Raw genomic sequence first — 24,225 nt, 5'->3', positions numbered from 1 at the left:
GAAAGAAAAGAAACGTGATCTCAAATGTGCTATCATATCATAAAAATGCTTAAGCTCAGGCACTTGTGTTGGATTGAAAATAAAAAAGGCTCTTGGTGTTAATTAGTCCAAGGACTTAAAAACACATACCCCACCTACGTTTTCATGCGAGTGTTGCAACATAGATAGGTGTTTAATGTCATGGCCTTCTCCAAGAAAAGGCTTTATAGATTTTTCATGATCTACAAGCATATTAATGGTAATAATAATTACTTCTTTTAAGTACTGTCCCTGGTCTTCAAGGGCACCTGTGGTTGTTAGGATACTTTAAGTCACTGATTCTCAACCTGTTTAGTGTCAAGGACCCCTAAATAGACCAACATCATGCCTATTTGATAAGATGTAGTCTCAGGGATCCCCATCTGATAACAGTTAGTTGTTCCAGAACTGTCTATATATTGGCAGATTAACAGTGAAGAGTGAAACTTATTAACCGAATAGTCAATCTTCTCTTCTTCTCTCTCTTGAACTAATTTCTAGTCAATGAAATAATAGTGAAATTAAAAGAATCCCTATTTATCTAGGGCCCCCTTGGAACTCCATCAAGGAACCCTGGGGGTCCCCAGACCTCAGGTTGAGAAATACTGGTTTAATTACTTTTGGTACCTTTGCTCTTTGACATTGCAATAGTCAAGCTTTATTGTAACAACAGAGATTAAACACAGAGTACACGCAGACGTAGAATTGTTAAATGATTCAGTGTAATTGAATGATTCCATTTATGTGGTGAGTACAGAGTACAGGGACATTATTTACAAGCTCTTACAAACATAATTATGCTATAGTCTTGTATCAAAATTGTTGAAATAGTCTGACTAAACAATGCTGAACAGTAGATCTTGCGGTCCTTGCAATAACTTAACAATTTCTCATAAGACGTAAATTGCCCACCTGACTTCTAAAATGATGTTCTCTTCAGGTGTTACATTCATGGCTCTTTGTGGTGAATGTTATGACAAGCTACCTTTTGATTTTGGCTCATTCAAAATGTCCAGATGCAAGCTTTTTCCGTCTTAGCTGGGCTCCACAGTCAACACCTATGGACGTAGTATCCAGTGACGTATCCTATGATGTAAATGGACACCAGTGCAGCCAAAGCTCCTGCCACCTTCACCACTATTCCAGTGTTGCCGGTGCACACTCTGTTGTAGAGCCTTTGAATGCAAAAACAGGGGAAATCGAGTCAGGCAAAACATCTTTATAACAGACCAATAACATTAATGTCTCAGTTTCACTTTGCTAGAACATCTGTCAGTATAGACTGCTAGTGTTGAAAACTGACTATAAGATCTGCAAATGCCCTTTTTTTGTACAGATCTAGGTTTTTGATGACTGATACTGATATTTTCACTGAAATTTGACAGTTTTCATACCAAACCATTCCAAGACTGGAAAGTATTCCGTGTTTCCCCAAGCATTTTATCCTTGACAGGATGGAAAGCCCCTGAAGTAGCATATAGAATTCAATTCAATTTCTATAGCTCATATATCTGCCTACACCTCTATAGACAGCTCTTAATAACCTCAAGAGGATGAAGTCATAGCCTGAGAAAAAGACAGAAATCTTTTAGTTTCATTTGTTTTCTCTTACCCCATAGTACCAGATTGTGATGCAGCCACATCCATGTTGATGTTGTCCTCATTCCAACGATCATACTGCACCCTGCCGTCACCGTTGGATTCCATTTGGAATTCCCTCCTTTCTTAACAGAGTTTGTCTTCAGTAATCACCTTTCACTCACTCCTTCTGGTGTAGGCCTGCAGGCTGGGGGTGTGGTTGTGCAATATGATATATTTCAATTTCGATATTTGTAAATGTACTGCAAAATATCAGGTCACACATAACTTCAAGTGGTGCTCATGGATTAGAACTTGCTTAAATTTAATCAAAGCATGACATAATGGAAAATGTACAAAAATGTATGAGGTTAAATAGTTTAGGAGGTAACTATGTAGTTGACAATGACGAATGTAATTGTCTGATATTTGTCAAATGATTAGTTTGTAAGAAAAGTTAACCTAGCCTCTAATTGGCATATAATCTGTTGGTAATGCATCACAGTGCAGTTTAAGGGGTTTTACTTTTTCTTCTCTCGATACAGACGACATTAAAAAAAATTATGCAAATGAATGTTTCAGTATCACTTGTGTTTGCTTTAGTTAATCGATTCGAGAATAATCAAGTTAATATAGCAGTGATTTATGGAATGCCACTTAGTCAAAAAGCAATGTTTAGTTTATATCATTATACTCTAATGAATATGTGCTCACCAGTATCAGTCTGGAACCAAACGACCTGCCAAGAGTGTTGTGTTCTCCAGCGGTTTAAAGACAAAGTGTGGCTGAGAGCCATGCCTCTTGCCCATTATGAAGGGACATAGTCCGGAGGTTCACGGAGGTCAGCATGTCATAAATCCACCGGTCGGTTGTATTCCTGCTCTTCAAGGAAACTTCCTTATATGACTCTTTCTTGGTGATAAAGGGCAATTTAAGCTCTCGGTGCAAAGTTAGTTTCCGGTTTCAACAGATCCTGTGCAGATAGTAGACAGCCAGTTCTGTGCATCCAGTGAAATCACATCTCTCCAAGGCCACAAGAGTCAGAGTGACACAGTCTCTTTTATTGGTGTTTATTCTCAAGCACAATTGCTCCACATCTCAACTTTTCAGATAAAATGAACTGAACTAATTTAACAATTTACAAGTACTTTTGTGATTTATTGTCAGTTTTTCCTTTTCTGCATAAAAATATGATTGGGTCTGGACCTCTGAAATTTTTCCAAGAGTTTAGAGGTCAGATCAAAGAGGCCAGCGGGAGACAAAAAGTCCAGGAGACCAAGCAGCTGTGGTAAGCACTGTCTCCATGATTGCTGCCTTGAGGCTGTAAATGCCAGTGGCAGCTGGTGGCTTGCAGCCCATGAAGTTTTTCTCTTCCGCACTGCTGCCCCCTCATGGGTAACCAAGTTGCTGAAAACCTGGTGAGGGTTATGGCACATCTTACATCAACATTACATACATCTAAAAATGACATATCTTTAACATGCTGTCATCACATTGCCAAATTGGTCAACATAATGAAACTTTATCATGTGAGAAATTCTTGTCCTTATTTGACATAATGATAATTCACCCATTTAAAATTTTATTGGATGTACACGATATGGACAAAAGTATTGGTCCACCTGCAGGAGCTTTTCTGACCTCCCATTCTAAATCCATAGACATTAATATGGAGTTGGTCCCCCTTTGCAGCTACAACAGCTTCCACTCTTCTGGGAAGGCTTTCTACCAGATTTTGGAGTGTGTCTGTGGAAATTTTATCCATTCATCCAGAAAAGCATTTGTGGGGTCAGACTCTGGTGTTGGATGAGAGGACCTGGCTCTCAGTCTCTGTTCTAGTTGATCCCAAAGGTGTTGGATGGGGTTGAGGTCAGGGCTCTGTGCGGGCCAGTCAAGTTCTTCCACACCAAACTCAGCCAGCCATGCCTTTATGGAGCTTGCAGGGAAAGTTCTCCTGGTGTTCACCAAACCCAGACTTGTCCATCAGACCGCCACATTGAGAAGCGTGATTGGTCGCTCCACAGAACACATTTTCACCGCTACAGAGTCCAGTGGTGGCGTGCTTTACCCCACTTCATCTGACACTTGGCGTTGTGCTTGGTGATGTAAGGCTTGCATATGGCAGCTCAGCCATGAAGCTCCCGGCACTCAGTTTCTGTGTTGATGTTGATGCCAGAGGAGGTTTGGAGCTCTGTAGTTATTGAGTCAGCAGAGCATTGGCCACTTTTACGCACTATGATATATAATCAGAGTTGAAAAAAGCTAAAAATCTTTCATTGCTAGCCTCAAAGTGTTTGGCATGAGCACTGAATTTGAACCCAATTGCAGAACACAGAACACTGAGACAGGGAACAGGTGCGAGAAAGGAATTTATTGTAATGATACTTAAAGTTTTTTGCAGAGGGGGTGAGCCGATCTGGCAGCGTGATGGAGGTAGGCCTGATTTCTATAGCTGAGTAGATGATGATCAGCAGCTCCCACCCAACTCCTGCACACCTGATCCCACACCTGTATGTAATCAAACACAAACACATACACAGAGAGAGAGAGGGAGAGAGAGGGAGAGAGAGAGAGAGGGAGAGAGAGAGAGAGAGAGAGAGAGAGAGAGAGAGAGAGAGAGAGAGAGAGAGAGGGAGGCCCCTGCTGTGTAGAAGCAGAGGACATGACACAAAGGGATCTTACCATTTAAGGTGGTTGTTCTGCTCGAGAAAGCTGGGAGTATTTCAATACTATACCCCACCTCATCTTCATATGTTGACACACACAAAAAAGTACATCCACTGACTGACTCCTACTCAAGTTTATCTGGAAGAATAAAACAGAGTTGGTGAAAAGGAAAACCTCTAGCCTATAAGAAAATAAGCAGATGGTGGATTTAGTCTGCTTGATTTGACCACTATCTTTAAAATTTCTTTGATTAGCTATTATCTGTGTGAACAGGATGCTCCCAGGTTATACTGACCCAAGCAAATTTTTGAGAAATGTGTCAGTCTAGGTTTTTTATTATCTTGCCATTTCAATTATAGCAAACTCTCCCTTCAATTAGCAGATTTCTACAAAGAAGCTACAGAGGCTTTTAAACATGATGTTTCACCTCACACCTGTGTTAAATGGAATGACCAGAGCACAGGAACAAATTCTTTCTGAAGGCATGGGCTGACAAAGGCATTGTGTTTGTATGTGACTTAATGGACACTCAAGATAATTTATGTAGGTATGAAGAAGTTGTTATTAAAATTGGCAGATTTAATTAGAATTACTAATTAGAAGTAGGAGGGCACATGATAAAAGCTTCTGTGCAGTACGACCCTGTAGTTGGCTGCTATTTTTTCTACTTTCAGCAAAATCATCAGTATAAATGAGGGGCTGGTTTTGTTTAATTCATGTAACACTGAGCTCTTTTGTTTCTCCTACAACTCCTTGACATTTTTTCTTGTAGCCTACGTTTTTGATGTTACTCATTTGCAATGTAATAATTGTCAGATTCTTAAATGATTAACACCGATTGTCTGTTTTGTATTATGAATCTGAAACACAGAATTGTCCAAAAAAATTACTTTGGATCCCCGCCCTGTGAAATGACTAATCAGACTTTTTCAGGGTTACTGTCAATGGTCAGTACTAAAGTATCATAAAAACAATTAATATCTGCAATATTTTCAATGTCTGTAAGTGAGTTTATTGTCATACACTCAAGTTTGTTTTTTTGTTTGCTTGTTTATTCATTTTTTAGTACCAAAATTTTGTTAAGTTTGTTTCGTTTTGCGGTATCCCTCTCTTTTGCAATACTATACTAATACTAATCTAGTTGTAAGCAATGTTGTTATCTTCTTTGGTCATTACTTGAAATAAAGATTTAATAAATAAATAGCATTCTATTATTTCCATGTTTGCGCGTATCTCCTGCAGGAAGCAATTGTTTGACACCGGAAGTGAGTGAAACTGGTGCGTTCTGGGTCAGACTTCCGGTGTTCCATAATACCGCGGAGCAGCATATTTCAGGTGTGTTTAACCATTAAAACTGTCTGATAGTCAGTGTTCATAAATTAATACGCATTTTTCCTCAGCAAGACTAACAGTCACAATTCAAATTCCTTAGGTATTCTTACAACGTATTTTATAATTTATACAAAAGTTGTTTAGCAGCATTCGCTCGTGCTAGTTGGCGCGTAAGCAAAACGTTTTAGCTAGCTATTGAGCTAGCTATAGCCAGCATTTTATCCACAACAACAGCGAGGAAGTCGCTAATACATCGGCCGTTGTTGTGCTTGACAGCTTGTCATATGCTGTCACTTGGCACTTCACCCGGCGTGTCCAGCTGAGAGGCAGAGCTCAGTGAAATATAACAGGAGGACTGACCACAGCGTGCGTCTCGCCGCCTGGCCTGAGCAGATCAGTTCAACATTAGCATAGCATCGATCCGCTGCTAACGTCAAATTTGATTTCAGTCTTCCGCTGTCTTCCGCTTAGCGGCACTTTACTTCAGTTTCCAGATTTGTTTCACGCCGTGTGTAATGTAGGCTCATATATTGAATGAAATCTAAAGGTTGTTGAAGTTTTATTGGTTCGTATTTACTGTAACCTTTAGTCTGTTTGGTACATGACGAAATGACCAGCGAATTCTCAAAAAACAATATATAACAGCCTTAATCCGAGTGCTGCTGTGTGTGTATTACTGCCGATGTGAGAGGGGATAATCACTTATTTTGTTTTGCAATTGATGGTGCCATTTACTATGCTGTTTTTGTTTGTTTGACTTAAGAATGCTCAGATTTCACCGTTGCTGCACCCAAAATATTGTTGAAGCGTTGTGTTGAAATAGAGATTGCAGCAAAACGTTTGATTTAAAAATTTTAACATGTATTTTAATGCAGCCTTAGACAGTGATCGGTCTGTTCTGATCAATAATAGGCTTCATTAGCTAGACATTAGAGCTGGGACGATATGCTTATCTCCCAGTTCAATACTAAAACGGTACTTGATTCTATAAGTATCGCGATTCCGCATTACGATTTAATGCGTGTTTTTGTTTTGCTTTTTTTCCCTTCTGCTCTCCAAAACTCTCCATTATTGCCAGTATATGTCTGACTACAATGAAATAACTCCTCTGGGGGCTAACATTATACATGAATCAAATGTGGCTCATTGAATCCTGTTTGCAAAGGGGAGAGCAGTGGCTGCCTAGATAACCCATTTTCATTCAGATATCTAGAGGTCAGAGGTCAAGGGACCCCGCTGAAAAAAGACATGCCAGATTTTCCCTTGCCAAAACTTAATTTTGGAGTAATATTTTGCCCCATTGCCAGCAATGTAGCATGACATTGATCCATGAGTCAAAAAATTGATTGAAAAGATCCTAAAAAAAAATCACAATAACTAAGCAAATTGTTGGATGATGCTCTCCCTGAGAAAATGATGACAACAGACACAACAAGGGCAGATTTGACCCTTTTCACTTACTGGCATGTCATACTGTCAGAAATCTTTGTTTCGGGCCAATGTCGATGTTTAATTTCTAAAGCCGGTATGGGCCGATACCAATGTCATGCAGATATTATTGTGCATGCCTAATAATATTGGTAAAAGATGAGACCTTCTCTGTCTTAGGTACATATCAGTGTTCCTCTTCGTGTTTTAAGTAACCTGCCTATTGTGTCTGTGTAAGTATATTCTGAAGAGGAATGCATGTTCTTGTTTTGTCCTAACTAGGCATTCATATTATCAGACAGTGTAGATGATAGTTCCCTCTTACATGATATTCTTGATGATGAAATCAAGCTGAAATCATGTGATACTTAATAAAGGCTGGCATGCTTTTGTGTGTGTGTGTGTGTGTGTGTGTGTGTGTGTGTTTCTGTTGCAGCCGGTGGTGAGTGGGCGCTGATGGGGGACGAAAAGGAGACCTGGAAAGTGAAAACCCTTGATGAAATTCTACTAGAGAAAAAACGCAGAAGAGAATTAGAGGAGAGGACAGAGCCCCAGCGCCAGAAAAATGTAATGTATCTCATATCTTCTATAAGAGCCCCAAGGCATCAAATAAATTGTTGATACTGTGTTACAACTGATTATATAATTGTTCGTTGCTAGCTCTGATTCTAGCTATCACTTTCATTCCTTTAAGAATCTTTTCATCCAACCTTATCATGGTACAGTGTTTCCTCTGTGATGATGTTCTGTATCTGTTGCTGTTTAGGTCTAAGTTGAGTAGGGCTCAGCATGTTTTTTTAAAATCATAATATAGTCATTACCTCTAAAACATATGGATTACACTTACTTTAGTTTTAGATAATTGTACGGGTTAGACTAAATTATTTATTTTAATTTCACATTTTGTCTTGCAGTGGTGGTAATTCCTTGCCGTCGTGGTGCACCACTGCTAAATGAATACAGAGGAAACACTGCATGGTAATTTGTATACTAAATAGCTGAAACATAGTATAGACTAAAATTAGGTCTAAAGTAGGCATAGTTAATTTTTAGTTATGTTCAAATTGTAATAGCAACTCATGCTATTTTAATGTTGCTGATAATAAAAATGTTGCTTTTATTATCATCATCATCATCCCTAGTTTAAATGGAGTTCTAGTGTCCCATGGTGTAAATGGTGTGTCAGAGTCTTTCCTCTCCTGACAGGAACACAGTTCTGAGGGAAACACTGAATACTGCTATTTTTTAATTAAAGGAATGGTTAAGTTCATAGATAATGTATAATGGAAACTTCAGTTAAACACTGGAGTAATAGCTTCCAAAACCCTGTCTCAGTTGAGCTGTAATCTGTGATAAATTAAATTTGTTTTTATTGATTTTCTGTTTCAGTGCTTCTACACATTTACTTGGGACATTGCTAGCTATATAAGCTTTACACTACTCTGTATACTGTTGTGAAACCTTTTGTGCAAGCAAACCCTTGTATGGAAGTCTGGGGCTTTCACTTGTCCCTCCTCTAGACTACACTGACTGACTGAACATTTTTCTTTAGCTTTAATCATGTTCTCCTCTCCACCTCTTGTTTTTGACAGTTCACACCGTGTCCTGTTCCACAGGCGGATGATCGGGAAGCCAAACGAGACACTCCGGAGGAAGGAGAACTACGGGATCAAAGGATGGAAATAACAATTCGGAATTCCCCGTACACCCGGGAAGACTCTACAGAAGACAGGTAGTTGGATTATGGGAAATATCACTGAATATGTGTGTTTTCAGTGTGCAGGTAGCTGTTTTAGGTGAGTCAGTATCGCACTGCACTTGGATCATAACATTTTGGAAAAGGTCTGAAGTCATGTTCTAACAGAGTGCAACATGCAGGGCTCTACATGTCAGCTGAAATGGTCACCAGTGCGCCAAACTTGTTTGGTGACTACTTGTCCAGAGACAGTCGCCAATGGTGACCGTCCCCAGCAGGCAAAAAAAACAACAACTATTAATAATAATTGTAAAGACATGCACAGCAACAGGCTTTAATTCTGTGCTGAACTCCCTCATCTTCTGTGTCTGCCTGCCTTGAAACGCTATCCCATGCACTCCTGTACTGTCCTGCTCTGTCCATAGTGACAGAAGCCTACCTGGATGCACAGAAGCAACAAGTAACAGTAAAAATATTTGCCTATCAGTTAGAAAATGACAAATTGGAATGACTGAGATAGAGAACGCTCAATAGAGACCGCTGACTTCAGCTGAGCGTCCCTTCTCTTATTGTTACTTTTAGTTAGGCTGGGATGATATGTTTATCTCACAATTGAATACTATCATGATACTGTCTCAGCTTTCCAGTCAACTGATGCAACTCAAAGGTTGTTTAGGCCCCAGTCTGGCCAAAAGAACACATGTGGACTGCAGGGTTTGTGGCCCAAACTGCATGGAATTAGCATGAGGTGGGCATGTCTGCAAAGGGGAGAGCCGTGGCTGCCCAAAGAACCCATTTTCATTCAGATCTGGAGGTCAGAGGTCAAGGCATCCCATTGAAAAGGATAGTTTTTCCCTTGCCAAAATTAAGCCTAACTTTGGAGTGGTATTTAGTCCCCTTGCCGACAACCTAGCATGGCATGCTTGGTACCAACGAATTCCTACAGTCGTCTAGTTTCATAGGACTTTCATACTAACATCTTTACTTTAAATCAATATCATTATTCATATTTCTATATGTTATTTATTTCTACTGTTGTAATTTCTTATAAGGGCAGTACATTCATTTCATGTTTGACACAGCAATTTGCAATCCTACACACATTTTGGTTTCTGAAAAAATTATTTGGATTTTAAATACTTGGGGTCTAGGTACCAGTGACTTCTAAAGATTTTGTTTTGTCTGGAGCTCTGACATGTAGTTTGATGTCATGTTCTCTCCTCAAAAAGAGAGAAAGGGGGGAGGAGTGTATATCAGTGTCTGTTCAAATCGTTGTTACTGATGACAATATTTGCTGTTCATTTATGCAGGGGAGAGGAAGATGAATCACTAGCAATCAAGCCTCCTCAGCAAATGGCGAGGAAAGACAAATCTCACCACAGAAAGGAGGAGAAGAGAAAAGATAAAAGGCGCCATCGCAGTCACTCTGCAGAAGGAGGTGTGGGTCTGCTACCCGATAGATGCTTTTGTCTGCAGAGCTTTGTTAAACGCAACTTAGATACAATTTTGTGTTTTACAGCTGTGTACTACAGGTATTTGCTTCTTTGCAAGTACTCACGTTTTTGCCTTTACAGCAGGGAAACATGCACGGGCCAAAGATAAAGAGAAAGAGCGAGAGAGTGACCGCAGGAAGCGACAGTGGGAAGAAGACAAAGCCCGGCGAGACTGGGAGAGGCAGAAGAGAAGGGAGCAGGCCAGAGCCCATTCACGCCGAGAGAGGTGGCCTCTAGCTCCAGAGAGACACAGACAACCCATAACCATACAGTAACACAGACACACAATCTTCTAAACCATCTATTAACTATTGTACTCTGTAACTATGTTCAGCCCACAAAGACCTTGTAAGAATAGCGGGAAAGCAAAGTTGACATGAAAGTCATTCTATGTGATTATTGATGGTAGTATAATAACTGGATTTGATGTATGTGTTTCCTTAAGGCTGAGGCCAATATTTTTTAAGCTTCTGATATTGATATTTGATATTTTGTACTGAAATCCAATATCTTAAAATTTGACCATATCAGAGTTGGACAATTGACTGGTTCCCTGTGTTTTTGGATTATAGAGATCGGCTGGAGCAGCTAGAGCGCCAGCGGGAACGGGACCGTAAAATCCGTGAACAGCAACAGAAGGAACAGCGGGAGCTGAAGGAGCGGGAGAGGAGAGCTGAGGAGCGACGCAAAGAGCGAGACGTTCGACGAGAAGGTCAGCAATATAATCAGTATAATCAATATAAACTGCTGATGTTAGGCAGATAAAAAACAGGCACCATGCTTTAGCTCTCAGTATCAGTTTCAGTAACTGAGTGGATAAATGTAATGTTTTGGGTGTCGCTTTGTAAAAGAAAAAAAAGTCTTATTAACCTAAAGTACAAAAATAGGCTGCAGTAGAACTGCAGAAGACTAATTTATAAGCCAGAGATTCACCCTATTTTCAGACCACAGCCTGCAGAGAATATTATCCCCCTGAAATCAAATCATTGCATTCAGATCCTGGTTCTCCTCCAGTGGTTAGATCTGCTTGTGGTGTGTGAAGCTAAATCCGCTACACTGATACATTAATAACAGACTTTGCTGTCAACAGTGCCATCCCACCATCGAGCGCTACCAGACGAGTATGACGACAAACCAAAACAAAGTCACCGCAGCCGCAGTCCAGCCCGGCTTCCACGGGACAGATCAGACCACAGTGAACCACGAAAAACTGCAAGTTAGTTTACCATGACATCACACGTGGTGATCGTCAACAAACATTTTGTACCACTCACTTTTGGGTTGAAATTTTAACTTGCTTTATGTTTAAATAATCCCCATTTACTTAACTGACATTTATATTTATTTTCTTTGCTGTACCCCATTATTATGTGCTTTTGAAAAGACCCAGTTTCTTATATTAACTAATGTGTCTTTTCAGCATCAAAGGAAGAGAAGCCTGAGGACAAGGACCTGCTTGCAGACCTCCAAGACATCAGTGACAGTGAAAGGAAGACCAGTACAGCAGAGTCCTCTATGGGTAATGGATGGTATTACAACTTACACACAACCCAACCAGTAGACAGTACATACAAACACCATGAGTGGCACAGTGAAATTAACTAAAACTGTCTTTTGAACATATGACTATATGTACAGCTTTTAGCAAAAGCCAATTTGAAACTATCACTGACCAGCTATCAAGCAGTCATAGGCCAATTATCAGATGTAGTGGAAAATATTAGAGTGGTATATTGACCCTTTTCACAGCAGCTGTTTGACATGAAATAGCAGGTAAACACAGGTGTCACTAATGACACCAATTAGGTTCCTTTCCATGTTGGAAGAGAATCTTAATTAATGTCATTTCATGTCAAAATGACTGCTGTGAAATAAGGTCTGTTGAGTCCATGAGCGAGGATCTTAATCTCCTGTCCCTCAAAGTAGAAGACTGTCTTCGGGTACCAGTTTCTGTAGCTGAACAAGTAGGGGGCTTAACTCAGCCTCCAAGTGGCTCATTTTCTACTTTTTTGTTTGCATATTTCGTCTGCTGAGCTTCCTTTTTCCACACAATCGTCTCATTATCTTAACAAACGGATTATAGTTTTTTGTCAGTCACGGTCATTTACCTGCTGGTTAAAGCTGGAGCACGGAATAAGCAATGGAGTGGAGGGAATTTCAAAAACCACTCTGCAGTGTTGTTTGTGCAATGCTTTATCGCCACCCTGTGGAACTCCCAGGATGATGCAAGCAATGATTTGTGGCAATCATAAGTTGAGTCGTAGTTATGTTTAAACTGTACGCCACGCCAAACAAAAATGATGAACACCTCCTAGTACTGGACACTCAACTTCTATAGACATACAGACGGCTCTAAAGAGCATGGGCAGAAATGAATGGAGATAGCAATGTACTGTCCTTCCACAGTGAAAGTTTTTTGAGAAGGAACACATTTCCTTTGATAGTCAGGGAATGGAGACTCAGGAGAAGATGCTATCGTACCAGCCTGTTAGAACTGGATATACAACACGTATAGTAAAAGTTTGCAAATTTATCTTTTAGCCAAAAACGTCAAGTGCCCTCCGTATCTTAAAACCCACTTTTAATTCTTGTCTAAGACATAATCTTACTTTCCCTGTGGTTCCAACAAGTTATGATAATGAACCATTTGTCTTAATCCCAACTAACATAAGGGCTCTCAGAAGTCACCCTCATTTCTTTACTGATGAAACCCGCGTCTCACAGGATGAGAATTCACCAGCTTCACAAGGCATGGGCATCTCAGCCAAAAATTCAAATTTTGGAATTAAAAGTTGAGGGATTCCGATTATATGTTATGCAATCTTTAGTATGCCCACAGGATTTGCAAAATGGTTTGTTGCAGTGGACAATGGGGAAATTGGAGTAAATGGGCCAAACATTCAAACTCACTGGTATCATGGTCCTCAAATTCACTGTTTCCAAGAAGTACTCCATTTGGCTCATATGTGATGATAGTAGCATTGAACCTAAGTCAGATATAGATGTATCATAACAATGGCAGGAAGGGTGCTAACACTGACTGGAAAGGCTTTGGATTTTCAGTTTAGTCTATAATCTGTCAAGTTACATCATACTAGACTTGTGATCTGCTTTAACAGTAGTTTGGACATTTGTATTGCTGTTGCATATCTTTTGGATTGCTTTTAAAGAATTCCTTTCTTTGGGCAAAACTCTCTTGTCCAGCCTCAGGATCAGGCTCGGAAGGGGAGGAGGAGGAAGAGGAGTCCAGCAGCCAAAGTGAGGGAGAGGAAGAAGAAGAGGAGGAGGAGGAGTCCGGCTCAGGCTCGGGAAGGTCTGAGCAGAGCGCAGGTAGAACTGTTTGAAACTGCTGTACCACTATGATTCATGTCACCGTGGCTTTTCAGTTAGAGTATAACTATGTTACAACTATACATGTAGACACACATTGGCTTTCTGTGTTTTAGAGGATGTAAGTGAAGATGAGCAGTCGGAGGAAGAGTTTGAAGAAGAGAGGGAAAATGGAAATCACATCCCCACAGGTGGGCATTACGCTGACAATTTTATCAAAATTATTACTATTGTTATCTTTTACTGCCATTATTGTTGTTATTATTGTTATCATCATCATCATTACTGCTGTTGTCGTTAGTGTTATGTACAAGGTTACATGAAGCTGTCATAAACCATCCAATTATGAGAGCAAATGATACAAAAATGCATTAAATTTAAATTACAAGTGTAGGATTGCAAATTGCTGTGGCAGCTCCTTGTGCATTATCATCAACTATTAAGTAGATTTGGCTCACAATAGAATTAATATTATTTTCTAATTTCACTACAATACCTACACACACCACTACGGCACTATACTGTAATCAGCACAGTGCATCTGAGAAGGCACTGCTGAAGAAGAAGAAAAGCCCTGTGTTCACTAGCTACAGCCAGGCTAACAGTCTGTTGTGGAGACAGTATGGGTAGATTAACTACAGAAATATTATAGAAATGCTAGAGGTGGCATTGTGTGTGTGCATCTATCATATATTGGTATTTTGATCAGGAACATCAGTCCATTATCAGTGAATTACATCTGAATCACCACTGACATCAGAATTGGTATCACTGCATCCCTAGTATTTTCCTAGCTGTTCTGATACAATTGAATGTGTAAATTATTACATGATTTACATTCCCAGTAGCATTTGATGTAGCCTTAACTTGCTGGAAATGCGACTGGTCAATGTACACATACAGGACCAGTGTAATCTCCAGGCCTTGAACTCAAGAAAAATTGATTAAATACCGGTAGCTCTGATTGTCACAATTATCGCAACAATTCAGTGTTAATAGACCATTTTGCTCACACATTTGTTTACATTACTAGCTGGATGTTTTCTTGACATGTTTTACGTGGAATGTACATCAAAATCAATTACTTCTATGATTTTAAAATCTGTCATACTGCTGTTGATTCTTGGTCTCTCTGACATGTATTAGTGAGAATGTGACTGATGATTTTAATATTGAAGTTACTTGTTTTCATTTGGAGGTTATTTTAGCTGGAAGAGCAGGGTGAAGAATTGTATTGGGATCAGAAAAAGTTTGGCTGTTTCTTCTGAACATCTGGAGCTTTTATTCATACCTCACCTCATGAAAATGAATGTTGATAAAATGCATTGCCAAGAGTCTTGGCGGAATGCTTCTTAGGATGATCCTGTGTGTGTGTGTGTGTGAGAGTGAGTGAGAGAGAGACAGAGAGAGAGAGAGAGATGTATGGTTTGTGTGAATGGAAGCTGAGAGGGAAAGACAGGGATAAAAAGACTTAATTAGTTGTCACTTAAAATGATAAATGTTTTTATGGTTATGACTGTTATTTCTAGTCAGTGTCATCATCAGGTAATGGATTTTAAGAGGGCTGATCCAAGTATTTTTGGAATAAAGTTGCCTATAACTGATCTTTAGTGTTTATTCATTATCTTTAAATATGACCTTTTTTTTTCCCCAAAAATTGAGTTCATTGCCTAGAATGACATTTTGTCCAGCTGAAAAAGCAGCATGTAGACCACAGGACACTTAACTCTTCATTGAAATAATTGAAAGATATTTATGCATTCTTGTGTTGAATCTGATCAGAATGTTTCATGGAATTACTGGTGTGTTATTGATACATGCAAGATTTGATGAAAGGACTAGATGTTACAATCCCTAGTGTTTGCACCACTTCTGATTCCATGGGGAGTCTTGAGAGACGGCTGCTATAGGGCTTTACCCCCGGGACACATCGTCAGTTGTGTACCTCAGAATCACAGGGTGTTTTTAATAACTTTCGTCTACCAGCCAAATACATCAGCGTAACCTTGTTAGCGATGCTTAACAAACAGCAACCTCTGCCTCTCAGTGCCAGAGTCACGTTTCGACCACGACACTGAGGAGAGTGGTGAAGATATGGAGGACGAGGAAGAGGAGGAGGAGGAGGAGGCAGGCGATGCCGACCCTACGCCTCATTCTCAGACTCATTCTCGCTCTCCCACTCCTGAAGAGAACTACATCCCTGACTCCCCGCCCATCTCACCTGTGGAGTTGAAGAAGGAGCTGCCCAAATATCTCCCTGCTCTGCAGGTTAGTACCAACATTTGGTGTACATTCAATTTTTTTTAAAACTCCAATATCTCTGTAATTTGTATTCATTGCATGTGTCGCATGCATGTATCACTGGTATGTTTGGCAAAATACTGTAACTCATACTTTAGTGATATTATGCTTTATTCATACATGTCCACTTATTTTCACTTAATGTGGTGTAAAACTTCTGTGTTTACTGTGCCAGTAAACCGAGTAGTGGCATTTGATGGCAGGTTTCTGCACTGCTCCAAGTAACCACTCAAAATAGCTTTCTTTATTCTAAAAATGTAATTGGCTAGAAAATAGTTAAAGAGGTGGGTCAGTTTTGAGTTGTGCTAGTAACTGTGTCCAATAGTCAAACATGTTAAATACTTTGACTATTGTCATATATTTAAAGCTGCAGGTACCCACAACACTTGAGTCAAACGGCTGCATATTTTTTTTTCAGGGTTGTCGAAGTGTAGAGGAATTTCAGTGTCTAAACCGGATAGAGGAGGGTACCTACGGTGTGGTGTACAGAGCCAAGGACAAAAAGACAGGTACTAAAGAAAATATACAGCACATCCTTTCATTGTTTGCTTCTGAGACCTTTATAATTTTGAAGGCCTAACTCTTGACTTGGTATTACAGATGAGATTGTGGCCTTGAAAAGGCTGAAGATGGAGAAGGAGAAGGAGGGCTTCCCTATCACCTCTCTAAGAGAAATCAATACAATTCTGAAAGCTCAGCACCCGAACATTGTCACAGTCAGGGTGAGAGAACTAAAGAACTCTGCTGGAAATTGTGTCCCGCTAAAGCACGTTAGAGGAATCTAATTCTTTTCCCTTTTCACTGTCTTAGGAAATTGTTGTTGGAAGCAATATGGACAAGATTTATATTGTGATGAACTATGTAGAACATGACCTGAAGAGTTTGATGGAGACCATGAAGCAGCCCTTCTTGCCAGGTAATGCAATATGATGTTTGGCTTTGGTCCATTTCTCTCTGTATAATAAGTAATTTGGGAAAAACGCCTCCTGTTTCTACTAGAAAGAAATTACTGAGCAATTTGTCTTCATTTTCCCAAGCTAAGATTTTTCTGTAGCAGTAATGCTGCCACAGTGGGTTTATATGCCTCATTCAACAGGATAGCCTGGCCTTGGCAGTGAATGTGTGTCCTCTGTGCCCCACAACATGCACAATTTCTGTTTTTCCTCTGTTACAATTTCATCCTGCATAGGCGAAGTAAAGACTCTGATGATTCAGCTGCTGAGAGGTGTCCGCCATCTCCACGATAACTGGATCCTTCACCGCGACCTGAAGACGTCCAATCTGCTGCTTAGCCACAAGGGAATCCTCAAGGTATGTTCGGACTGTGGCTCTTAAAGTGGTGTCCAGGGTCTCATGAGAGAAATAGAAAATGAGAAATAGTTGAATTCAACTGGAATTCATTAGGAATGACTCTAGAATCGTTATCACAGGTTTTGCTCTCACTGCCTTCTCCCCACATACTGTGTTGATAATTTGGCGTTAACCCATCATCAGTTAAAATCTTTCCTTTAGTGAACTTGACCCAGGGGACCCTGGTGTGTCCTTCACAATGAAAGAGCAAGGGCTTCTTTCTAGATTCCCCATTTTTGATGGATGATATCTGTGCAAAAAGATAAATTTAGAAATTTTTGCATCTCCACTGGAGGTGGCCTCAGTAGACCAGACTGCAATGTGTGTTGATTAAGGCACATGGTAATCACATGACATGCTAGGGTAATCAAAAGATCAAGACTGGAAACATAGTTTTGATTCTTACTTAATACTATGATACAATAAAGATATGATAAAAAATTAAATGTAAAGAAAATGTTATTTACTCTCAAAAATCCATTTGTTATTGGTTTAAACAAGGGCAACAGAACCTCCAAAAAGTGATTTCTGTGTTGAACATTTAGCTGACGCACAACTTTCCCTTCTCTTGCATACAAGCAGCCAAACAGCACAGTTGCACAAACAGAGCACATGGTTACTTTAAGTCATGTGGATCATGATTTTTGGGTAAAATGTAAGACAAACTTAATATGTGGAAACTTGAGGGATTTATCTCAGTGAGTGTGAATTTTACACAAGCTGAAAATAACACTGTGCCAGTGCTAAGAACATGGTCACCTGGAAGGTCATGGCATCATGTAGTGAACACTCTTAGAAAGTTTTCAGGTCAAAGCAGTGTTTATTTGCCCCCCAAAAAGTTTTGCAGAGTGTAAAGTCTTTCTGTAGGCCAAATTTGAAAAGCATGCTCCTTTCTTTCTTGTCATACCACAGATTGGCGACTTTGGTTTGGCCCGTGAATATGGTTCTCCTCTGAAGCCTTACACGCCTGTAGTGGTGACCCTGTGGTACCGTTCTCCAGAGCTGCTACTGGGAGCCAAGGTGGGAGTCCAGCTCACAACTCAACGTACAGTTTCACAGCACACATTACATCACATATCATAGGATGCAGACACAAAACAAAAAATTCTTGGTGATGTACCTTCATAGAGCTGGTTAGAACATCTGCATCTGAGACATTGCTAAACAAAAATACATTTTCAAGAGAAATCTATGCAGCATTTGTTCTTTAACACTTCTAAACTAAATCTGAAACACTGTTTTAGTTTTATATTGGCTCCACAGCTAGATGGCACAGGCCCAGCACTCAGTCAACACACATCCACATTCAGATACAAGACAGACTTGAAGCTAGAAACATGCCAGGCAGACTGTGTACTTTATTTTTCTGGGGAGTGACCACGGTGTTTGTTCTTCTCTCCGCAGGAGTACTCCACAGCTGTGGACATGTGGTCAGTGGGCTGCATATTTGGCGAGCTCCTCACCCAGAAACCTCTTTTCCCTGGAAAATCTGAAATTGACCAAATTAACAAGATTTTTAAGGTAAATGCCCTCATCTGCCCCTATAAAATGAAGTAATTTCTTGCAGTAAAAGGGTAAAACCCTTCTGTTTATAGCCCATAAATCCTGGTGTGCCAGAGTATGTCTGAATGCAGTTCTGTATTGCGCCACAGGGTGGAAGAGTTGGTCAAAGTTAGTCCAGCTGGTGCTGTTAGTTTGAAACTCATTATCTCACTAACGTTGCCTGATTCTAATATTCACTGTAGCTTAAAGCATGCCAGCCATGTGTAGTGTGATGGCACTCATTCAGTGTTTACTATTTCCAGTTTAGAAAAAGTTCTCTGAACCAGGATTCTTCTTTGGGATATACTGGGATGGGAATGACCATGAGACATTTCTCACGCACATGCTCCCATAGCCAAACATGGCTGTCTTTACCAGCAGCCAGTTACATAACAATGATGAATTCAAGTATTGAAATATATTTTGGATCTCTGTAATGCCTCTTGTCTCCAGCTGATGAAATACATCAGCCAAAGTGGGAAAATCTCATACCCATCTCTCTCCACTTAACAGTTCTATATGTCTGTCGACTTCTGTGTGTTGACTCCAGGATTTGGGGTCTCCAAGTGAGAAGATTTGGCCCGGCTACAGCGAACTCCCTGCTGTGAAGAAGATGACTTTCACAGAGTATCCCTACAACAACCTGCGAAAACGCTTTGGAGCGCTGCTCTCAGACCAAGGCTTTGACCTCATGAACAAGTAAGACTCTTGGAGACTGACTGACTCCACACACAAGACGCAGCATTAGACTTCACACTCTGCACTGCATATTTGCTCAACTAACACAACCAGCCTTACTTTGACATTTTACCAAATCTGTGTTTGCATGTGACCATGCAGATGCATCGCAGTGTCTGAGCGTGTGTGGACACTTTACAGACCACTATAGCTATGAAGGCATGACCAATACAGAATTGTTAGGTCCTTGTTTAAATATTTGGAGGAAAAAATTACCAGGACTCAGTACATCTGCCAAGAATGATTTATTCTTGTGGTAACATATTAGTCAACATGATTTGATATATTTTGGGATTAACCATGAAGTCACTGTGTTAAAATCTGTTTACGCTAATCTTGATGTCACTGAAAGGTGAATATCAGCCACTAATACCACTAACAATGAACATGACTCCTTCAGTGGAAATTGTCATACTTGGATGAACACACTGCTGCCCTGTCAAATGCTGTTCTGCTTTCCAGGTCTTTTGATTCAGTCAGTGCATTTCTGGCAAGCGGACTTAAAACATGACAACGGTAGCGGACTGGTAATTCATCAAAGTGCCTCAGTAGCAGCTCCGTTCCATCCCTGTGTTCAGTTTCACAGACATACTCACCATGGTGATGCTCCAAACTACAGGGAGAGTTTTGAGAAAACACATTTAATATGGAAAATCATTTTCACACACAACGAGTAATGGCTCCATAATTTTTTCTCGCGCATTCCTAAGGCGAGCATTGTTTTGCGGCTGTGAGGAGCCAAGCCGAGCAGCCACTTCACAGCCCTCCTCTCTCAGATCTTTACCCACCCACAGAGTTTTTGCCTCCACCTGTGAATGACAAAACCATACTGCTGAGTTACCGCACAGCTGCAGTGGGTGGTAACAGTGTCCGCTGTGCTGCCCAAGGGATCGCGCCTCACTGGAGCTGTGGTGCCTGTCCAGCTCTGTGAAACTTTACAGCAATCATAAGACACAGTGAGGCGTTGACCCTGGGACCGGTTCAGACCGCAGGAGGTCAGTGCTTAGAGAAATGCTGCGTTCAACCGTCCAATCAGTGCAGCATAGTAGAATTCAAGACGTGTAATTTGACAAATATCACAGCTGTTTGGAATATCACACTGCTGTGTCCAAGAGAATGTTTGAAGGTCAAGGCCTTCAGTGCTCAACCTGTGGAGAGCCTAGGACATGCAAGCGATTTCTCAAGCCACTTCATTTACTCCTTTCAGCAGTTGGCATTGGAATAACAGGATTGCACCTTAGGGCTGGGCAATATTTTGATATTGTATCATTTTCGTGATACATCATCTGGGATTTTGGCTGTCATAATATTGTGGTATGGCAGAAGTGTTGTTTTTCTCGGTTTTAAAGGCTGTAGACGTTACAGGGGTGCAATTTTCTTCACTTATTAGACTGTCCTAGCTCTTCTTTTTTTAACATTTACCTACTTGGTCATCTCATCCACATTACTATTGATTGTTTATTAGAAAAACATTGTGCAAATATTTTGAAAGCACCAGTGCTCATCCCTACAATATTGTTACAATAGCAAAATCAAAGGATTCCATCAACAATATCAGGATATCTGATTTTTGTCCATTTCCTTTGGCCCACTTATAGGGCCTTTTCAGTTTTTCCCTAGTCTCCTGTTGTAGGGTGACCCAACCCACCTCACCTATCATGTTAGTACTATCCATAGAAGGCAAAACTCACATTAGGGCTTGAAATGGACAAAATGATTTCCAAAACATTGCATAGTCAAATGAGTAATGTGCAAAGAAATTAAAATTTAGTCACAGGTCTTATAAAGGATGTTTCATATAACTGCAATCGGTTTTAGCAGCCATGATCACAAACTACATCATAACCACCATATTTAGGAGGTGAGCGACATTGAGTGGCCAATATCTGATTTTGAATGAAATACCCCAGTGCAAACCAATGTAATGGCATAACCACACTTAGTAAAGTTTGCCAGGGCTTCCTCTACCTGCTTTACCTAACAAGGACCAATTACAAGGTCACACTGTGTTCACTCGTTGCCTTCATGGACATGGAGGTTTCAAATCAGACGAGGTCAGTAAGCCAATTATCACAATTGAGGTGCACTCCACTATGCTCTGTTGATCCTGTCATATACAATTAGGATTGCTTGTGTAAACCCCCTGACCCTTCATACCAGGCATGTTTTGTATCCAGATTGTGTCTCGATATGGGTTAGTTGGATCACATTGATATAAAAAGTGCGTCTAGTATCCACACATTCAAAACATTTTCTTTCCCTGGCCCAAACAAGTTGCGACACATGGCACTTGGTGTGGTAAAATTTGCATCCTTTCCAATTAACACTAAACTTAAAATGGCTTGTTTCCCATCCATAAGTAGCTGATTGATTAGTAAAAGTCTGACAAAATATCTATATTCAGTGTGTCTCTTGCACAAGCTCTCTAGTTGGCTGTTTTTAATAGAAACTGCTTCAAATTGATTGTCCCCCGTTGTATTTTACAGCATGGAATTGTAACTGACACTCACTTGGAGATTCCCAAGAGCCGCCTGCTGTTTGATATGCGTGCACCTCTTTGTTGAATCTGTGCGTTCAAGTTCTTTTCTGTTTCCTCACAAATTACGTCTTCGGCCGTTTCCCCAGGTTCCTCACCTACTGCCCCAGTAAGAGGATCATATCGGACGAGGCGCTAAAGCACGAATACTTCCGTGAAACGCCGTTGCCCATCGATCCATCCATGTTCCCCACCTGGCCAGCCAAGAGCGAGCAGCAGAGGGTGAAGAGAGGCACCAGTCCTCGTCCCCCCGAGGGAGGCCTGGGCTACAGTCAGCTGGTAAGGACATTAGGCTCCATTTTCTCCATTACATACAGCTACCAGGCTTTCCGAATGCTGTCTGTGTTAAATAGATTACAGACCTACAGGCTTCTGCTTTGTGTCCGGTTACTTCCTCCTTGTGTTTTCCATGATGAACACCCTTTAGGTCCTGATGTTTTCAGCAGTGTATCTCCCCACTCTGAATGACCAATGCAGCTTTTTGCAAGCCCCTACTGATAGTTTTAGATGGAGGCTGACAATAGTTTGTGCTGGTTTTCAATATTTTTAAATTTGACTATTCCTATGCTCGAGTTTTCCATTAAACTGCAACTATTTATTTATTGTTTTATTCTTTTGAAGATAGGAATTCCTCAAACAGCATTTAGAGAACAGGACTCTAACACTCTCCACTGAAACCCAAGATATTTGCATTTTTAATATAGTGACCCAATACTTAAGCCTTGTCTTTGTGAAAGTGGTTTTCTAATCGACTTAAGTTAACATTTTGTCATTGTCTATCTAGGGCGATGATGACCTAAAGGACACCGGCTTCCACCTGACAACCAGCAACCAGGGAGCTTCAGCAGTCGGTCCAGGATTCAGCCTCAAATTCTGAGGCGGAACTGGAGCAAACTGAAGGACACAAAACTGGTTAACTGAAAGCAAGAGAGCAAAGAATCATGGGATTTGTCGCTCTCTCAGAACTGGACTTGTTGTAAGACTGTCCCGCGACATCGCTGGGTAAAATTACAACTGCTACCAAATGGTCAAGACTGTCACACAAGGTTTGGTGGCTTGACGGTGTTTGAATTGACAGATTTTTCATTTTGTTTTACGCCCTGTGTTACATGGCTGTTTCTCAACTGTACCGGTATTATTTTGAAGCCATTTCACAAGTGCAGAAATTTTAGCTCTTAAATGAGAAGAGCAACCGTAGGTCCTCCTGTCTGTTTGTAGTTTTGTTCTCATGGTTTTTTTTTTTTGTGTTAAATTTTCCTTTTTCTACTACATGAGAGAGGACCAGATTTTATAAATGGTTGGTATTTCCTGACTGCTGGGGCTACTGTATAATGATGTAGCATTGGCTGCGTTTTCCATCCAGCATAATGTATGAATATTTACTTAAGCGCTGTCAGCTTACCTGCTGACAGGGGACAAAGTTTTTGCTAGAAATAAAGTTTGAAACTTTATTTTGTCTGCCATTTTCACCGTATTTATAAACTCTGTCCAAGCTATGCAAACACAGCCACACACTGCCAGAGGAAAAAAAATGAAGGGAAGTCAAGCCTTAAAAAAAAAAAAAAAAAAAATCCGGCCTTGAACCCAGCTCGGCAGTAGCTGTCCAAAAGTGATGTCATTCTTTGCACTGCACACTTTGTCTCAGTACTTTGTTCTTTCAGGGAAAAGAGGCCCAGACTTTGCTCTGTCTTTGTTGTTAAAGTGGTTCCGCAACTTCAGAATTAAACCAATAAATTCTTTGATTTTTAGCCGACAAAAAAACAAACAGTATAGTTTCATGCCTGCATAGACAGCTCGCTGCTTTCACTGGAACGGGGCACAGAAAAGTTCTCTCGTCTCGGGACTCTTTAGGAGCAGTGTAAAATGGAAATGTGCATTAATCAGTTTTATCTATGCCCCCCCTCCTCCCACTTCCCTCCTCTCTCCCCTCCTCCCCCCTCCTAAGCCCTTCTGTGGATTATTACACCTGATGTGTTGAATAAGCTTGGAAAGAGAGCTGGTAGTGGAACTGACTGCTCAGTCTCCGGAGGCAGAGTGTTGGCCTCACTGCGAGGCTAGTAAAGTAAGCTCGACGTCTGAGGTGTTCCATATGTGGATAAAGGTCCAAACAGTTCCAACAAGGACTGTAGACAACATTGCTTATTCTGGCCTTAGTCGCTCAGTTTGGTCAGTGTGTAAATCACTGAAACGGCCTGCATTAGAGCAAAGGTTTCTCG

At 40.6% G+C, this 24,225-nt stretch overlaps 2 protein-coding genes across 7 annotated transcripts; one reads left to right on the top strand and one right to left on the bottom strand.

Moving 5' to 3' along the window:
• Positions 1-897: 897 nt before the first annotated feature.
• On the bottom strand, positions 898-2,382 carry smim1 (small integral membrane protein 1). Its single transcript, XM_030055082.1, has 3 exons — positions 2,311-2,382; positions 1,631-1,804; positions 898-1,193 (listed from the first exon to the last, which is right to left on the bottom strand). Exons 2-3 carry the CDS (start codon positions 1,723-1,725, stop codon positions 1,070-1,072), a joined length of 219 nt encoding a protein of 72 aa, XP_029910942.1. The 5' UTR covers positions 1,726-1,804; positions 2,311-2,382; the 3' UTR covers positions 898-1,069.
• Positions 2,383-5,501: 3,119 nt separating this feature from the next.
• cdk11b (cyclin dependent kinase 11B) lies at positions 5,502-23,587 on the top strand. Of its 6 annotated transcripts, none has more exons than XM_030055078.1 (20): positions 5,502-5,598; positions 7,460-7,590; positions 8,616-8,755; positions 10,030-10,157; positions 10,297-10,438; positions 10,785-10,924; positions 11,303-11,428; positions 11,633-11,731; positions 13,417-13,542; positions 13,659-13,733; positions 15,590-15,810; positions 16,262-16,352; positions 16,444-16,565; positions 16,654-16,759; positions 17,033-17,154; positions 18,106-18,213; positions 18,598-18,714; positions 19,286-19,434; positions 22,099-22,288; positions 22,794-23,587. In XM_030055078.1, the coding sequence occupies exons 2-20, from the start codon at positions 7,480-7,482 to the stop codon at positions 22,884-22,886; spliced, it is 2,406 nt and encodes an 801-aa protein (XP_029910938.1). In that variant the 5' UTR covers positions 5,502-5,598; positions 7,460-7,479; the 3' UTR covers positions 22,887-23,587. The 6 variants fall into 6 exon arrangements, with proteins under 6 accessions (XP_029910938.1, XP_029910936.1, XP_029910937.1 ...); XM_030055076.1 differs by having other exon boundaries at positions 10,297-10,483; XM_030055077.1 differs by having other exon boundaries at positions 10,294-10,438.
• Positions 23,588-24,225: the final 638 nt, after the last annotated feature.

Source organism: Myripristis murdjan, chromosome 7, assembly GCF_902150065.1.
Source record: "Myripristis murdjan chromosome 7, fMyrMur1.1, whole genome shotgun sequence".
Lineage (NCBI taxonomy): Eukaryota > Metazoa > Chordata > Actinopteri > Holocentriformes > Holocentridae > Myripristis > Myripristis murdjan.
Note: the sequence above shows the minus strand (reverse complement) of the source record. Positions and strands in the feature narration are given on the sequence as shown.

What these genes read in the sequence shown, in the direction of transcription:
- cdk11b (XM_030055074.1), top strand. Translation starts at nt 7,480, where the DNA reads ATGGGGGACGAAAAGGAGACCTGGAAAGTGAAAACCCTTGATGAAATT. An exon ending in GCCACAAGGGAATCCTCAAG is followed by an intron (nt 17,155 to 18,105) that starts GTATGTTCGGAC and finishes GTCATACCACAG; the next exon opens with ATTGGCGACTTTGGTTTGGC. An exon ending in GGCTTTGACCTCATGAACAA is followed by an intron (nt 19,435 to 22,098) that starts GTAAGACTCTTG and finishes CCGTTTCCCCAG; the next exon opens with GTTCCTCACCTACTGCCCCA.
- smim1 (XM_030055082.1), bottom strand. Translation starts at nt 1,725, where the DNA reads ATGGAATCCAACGGTGACGGCAGGGTGCAGTATGATCGTTGGAATGAG. An exon ending in TCACAATCTGGTACTATGGG is followed by an intron (nt 1,194 to 1,630) that starts GTAAGAGAAAAC and finishes TTGCATTCAAAG; the next exon opens with GCTCTACAACAGAGTGTGCA.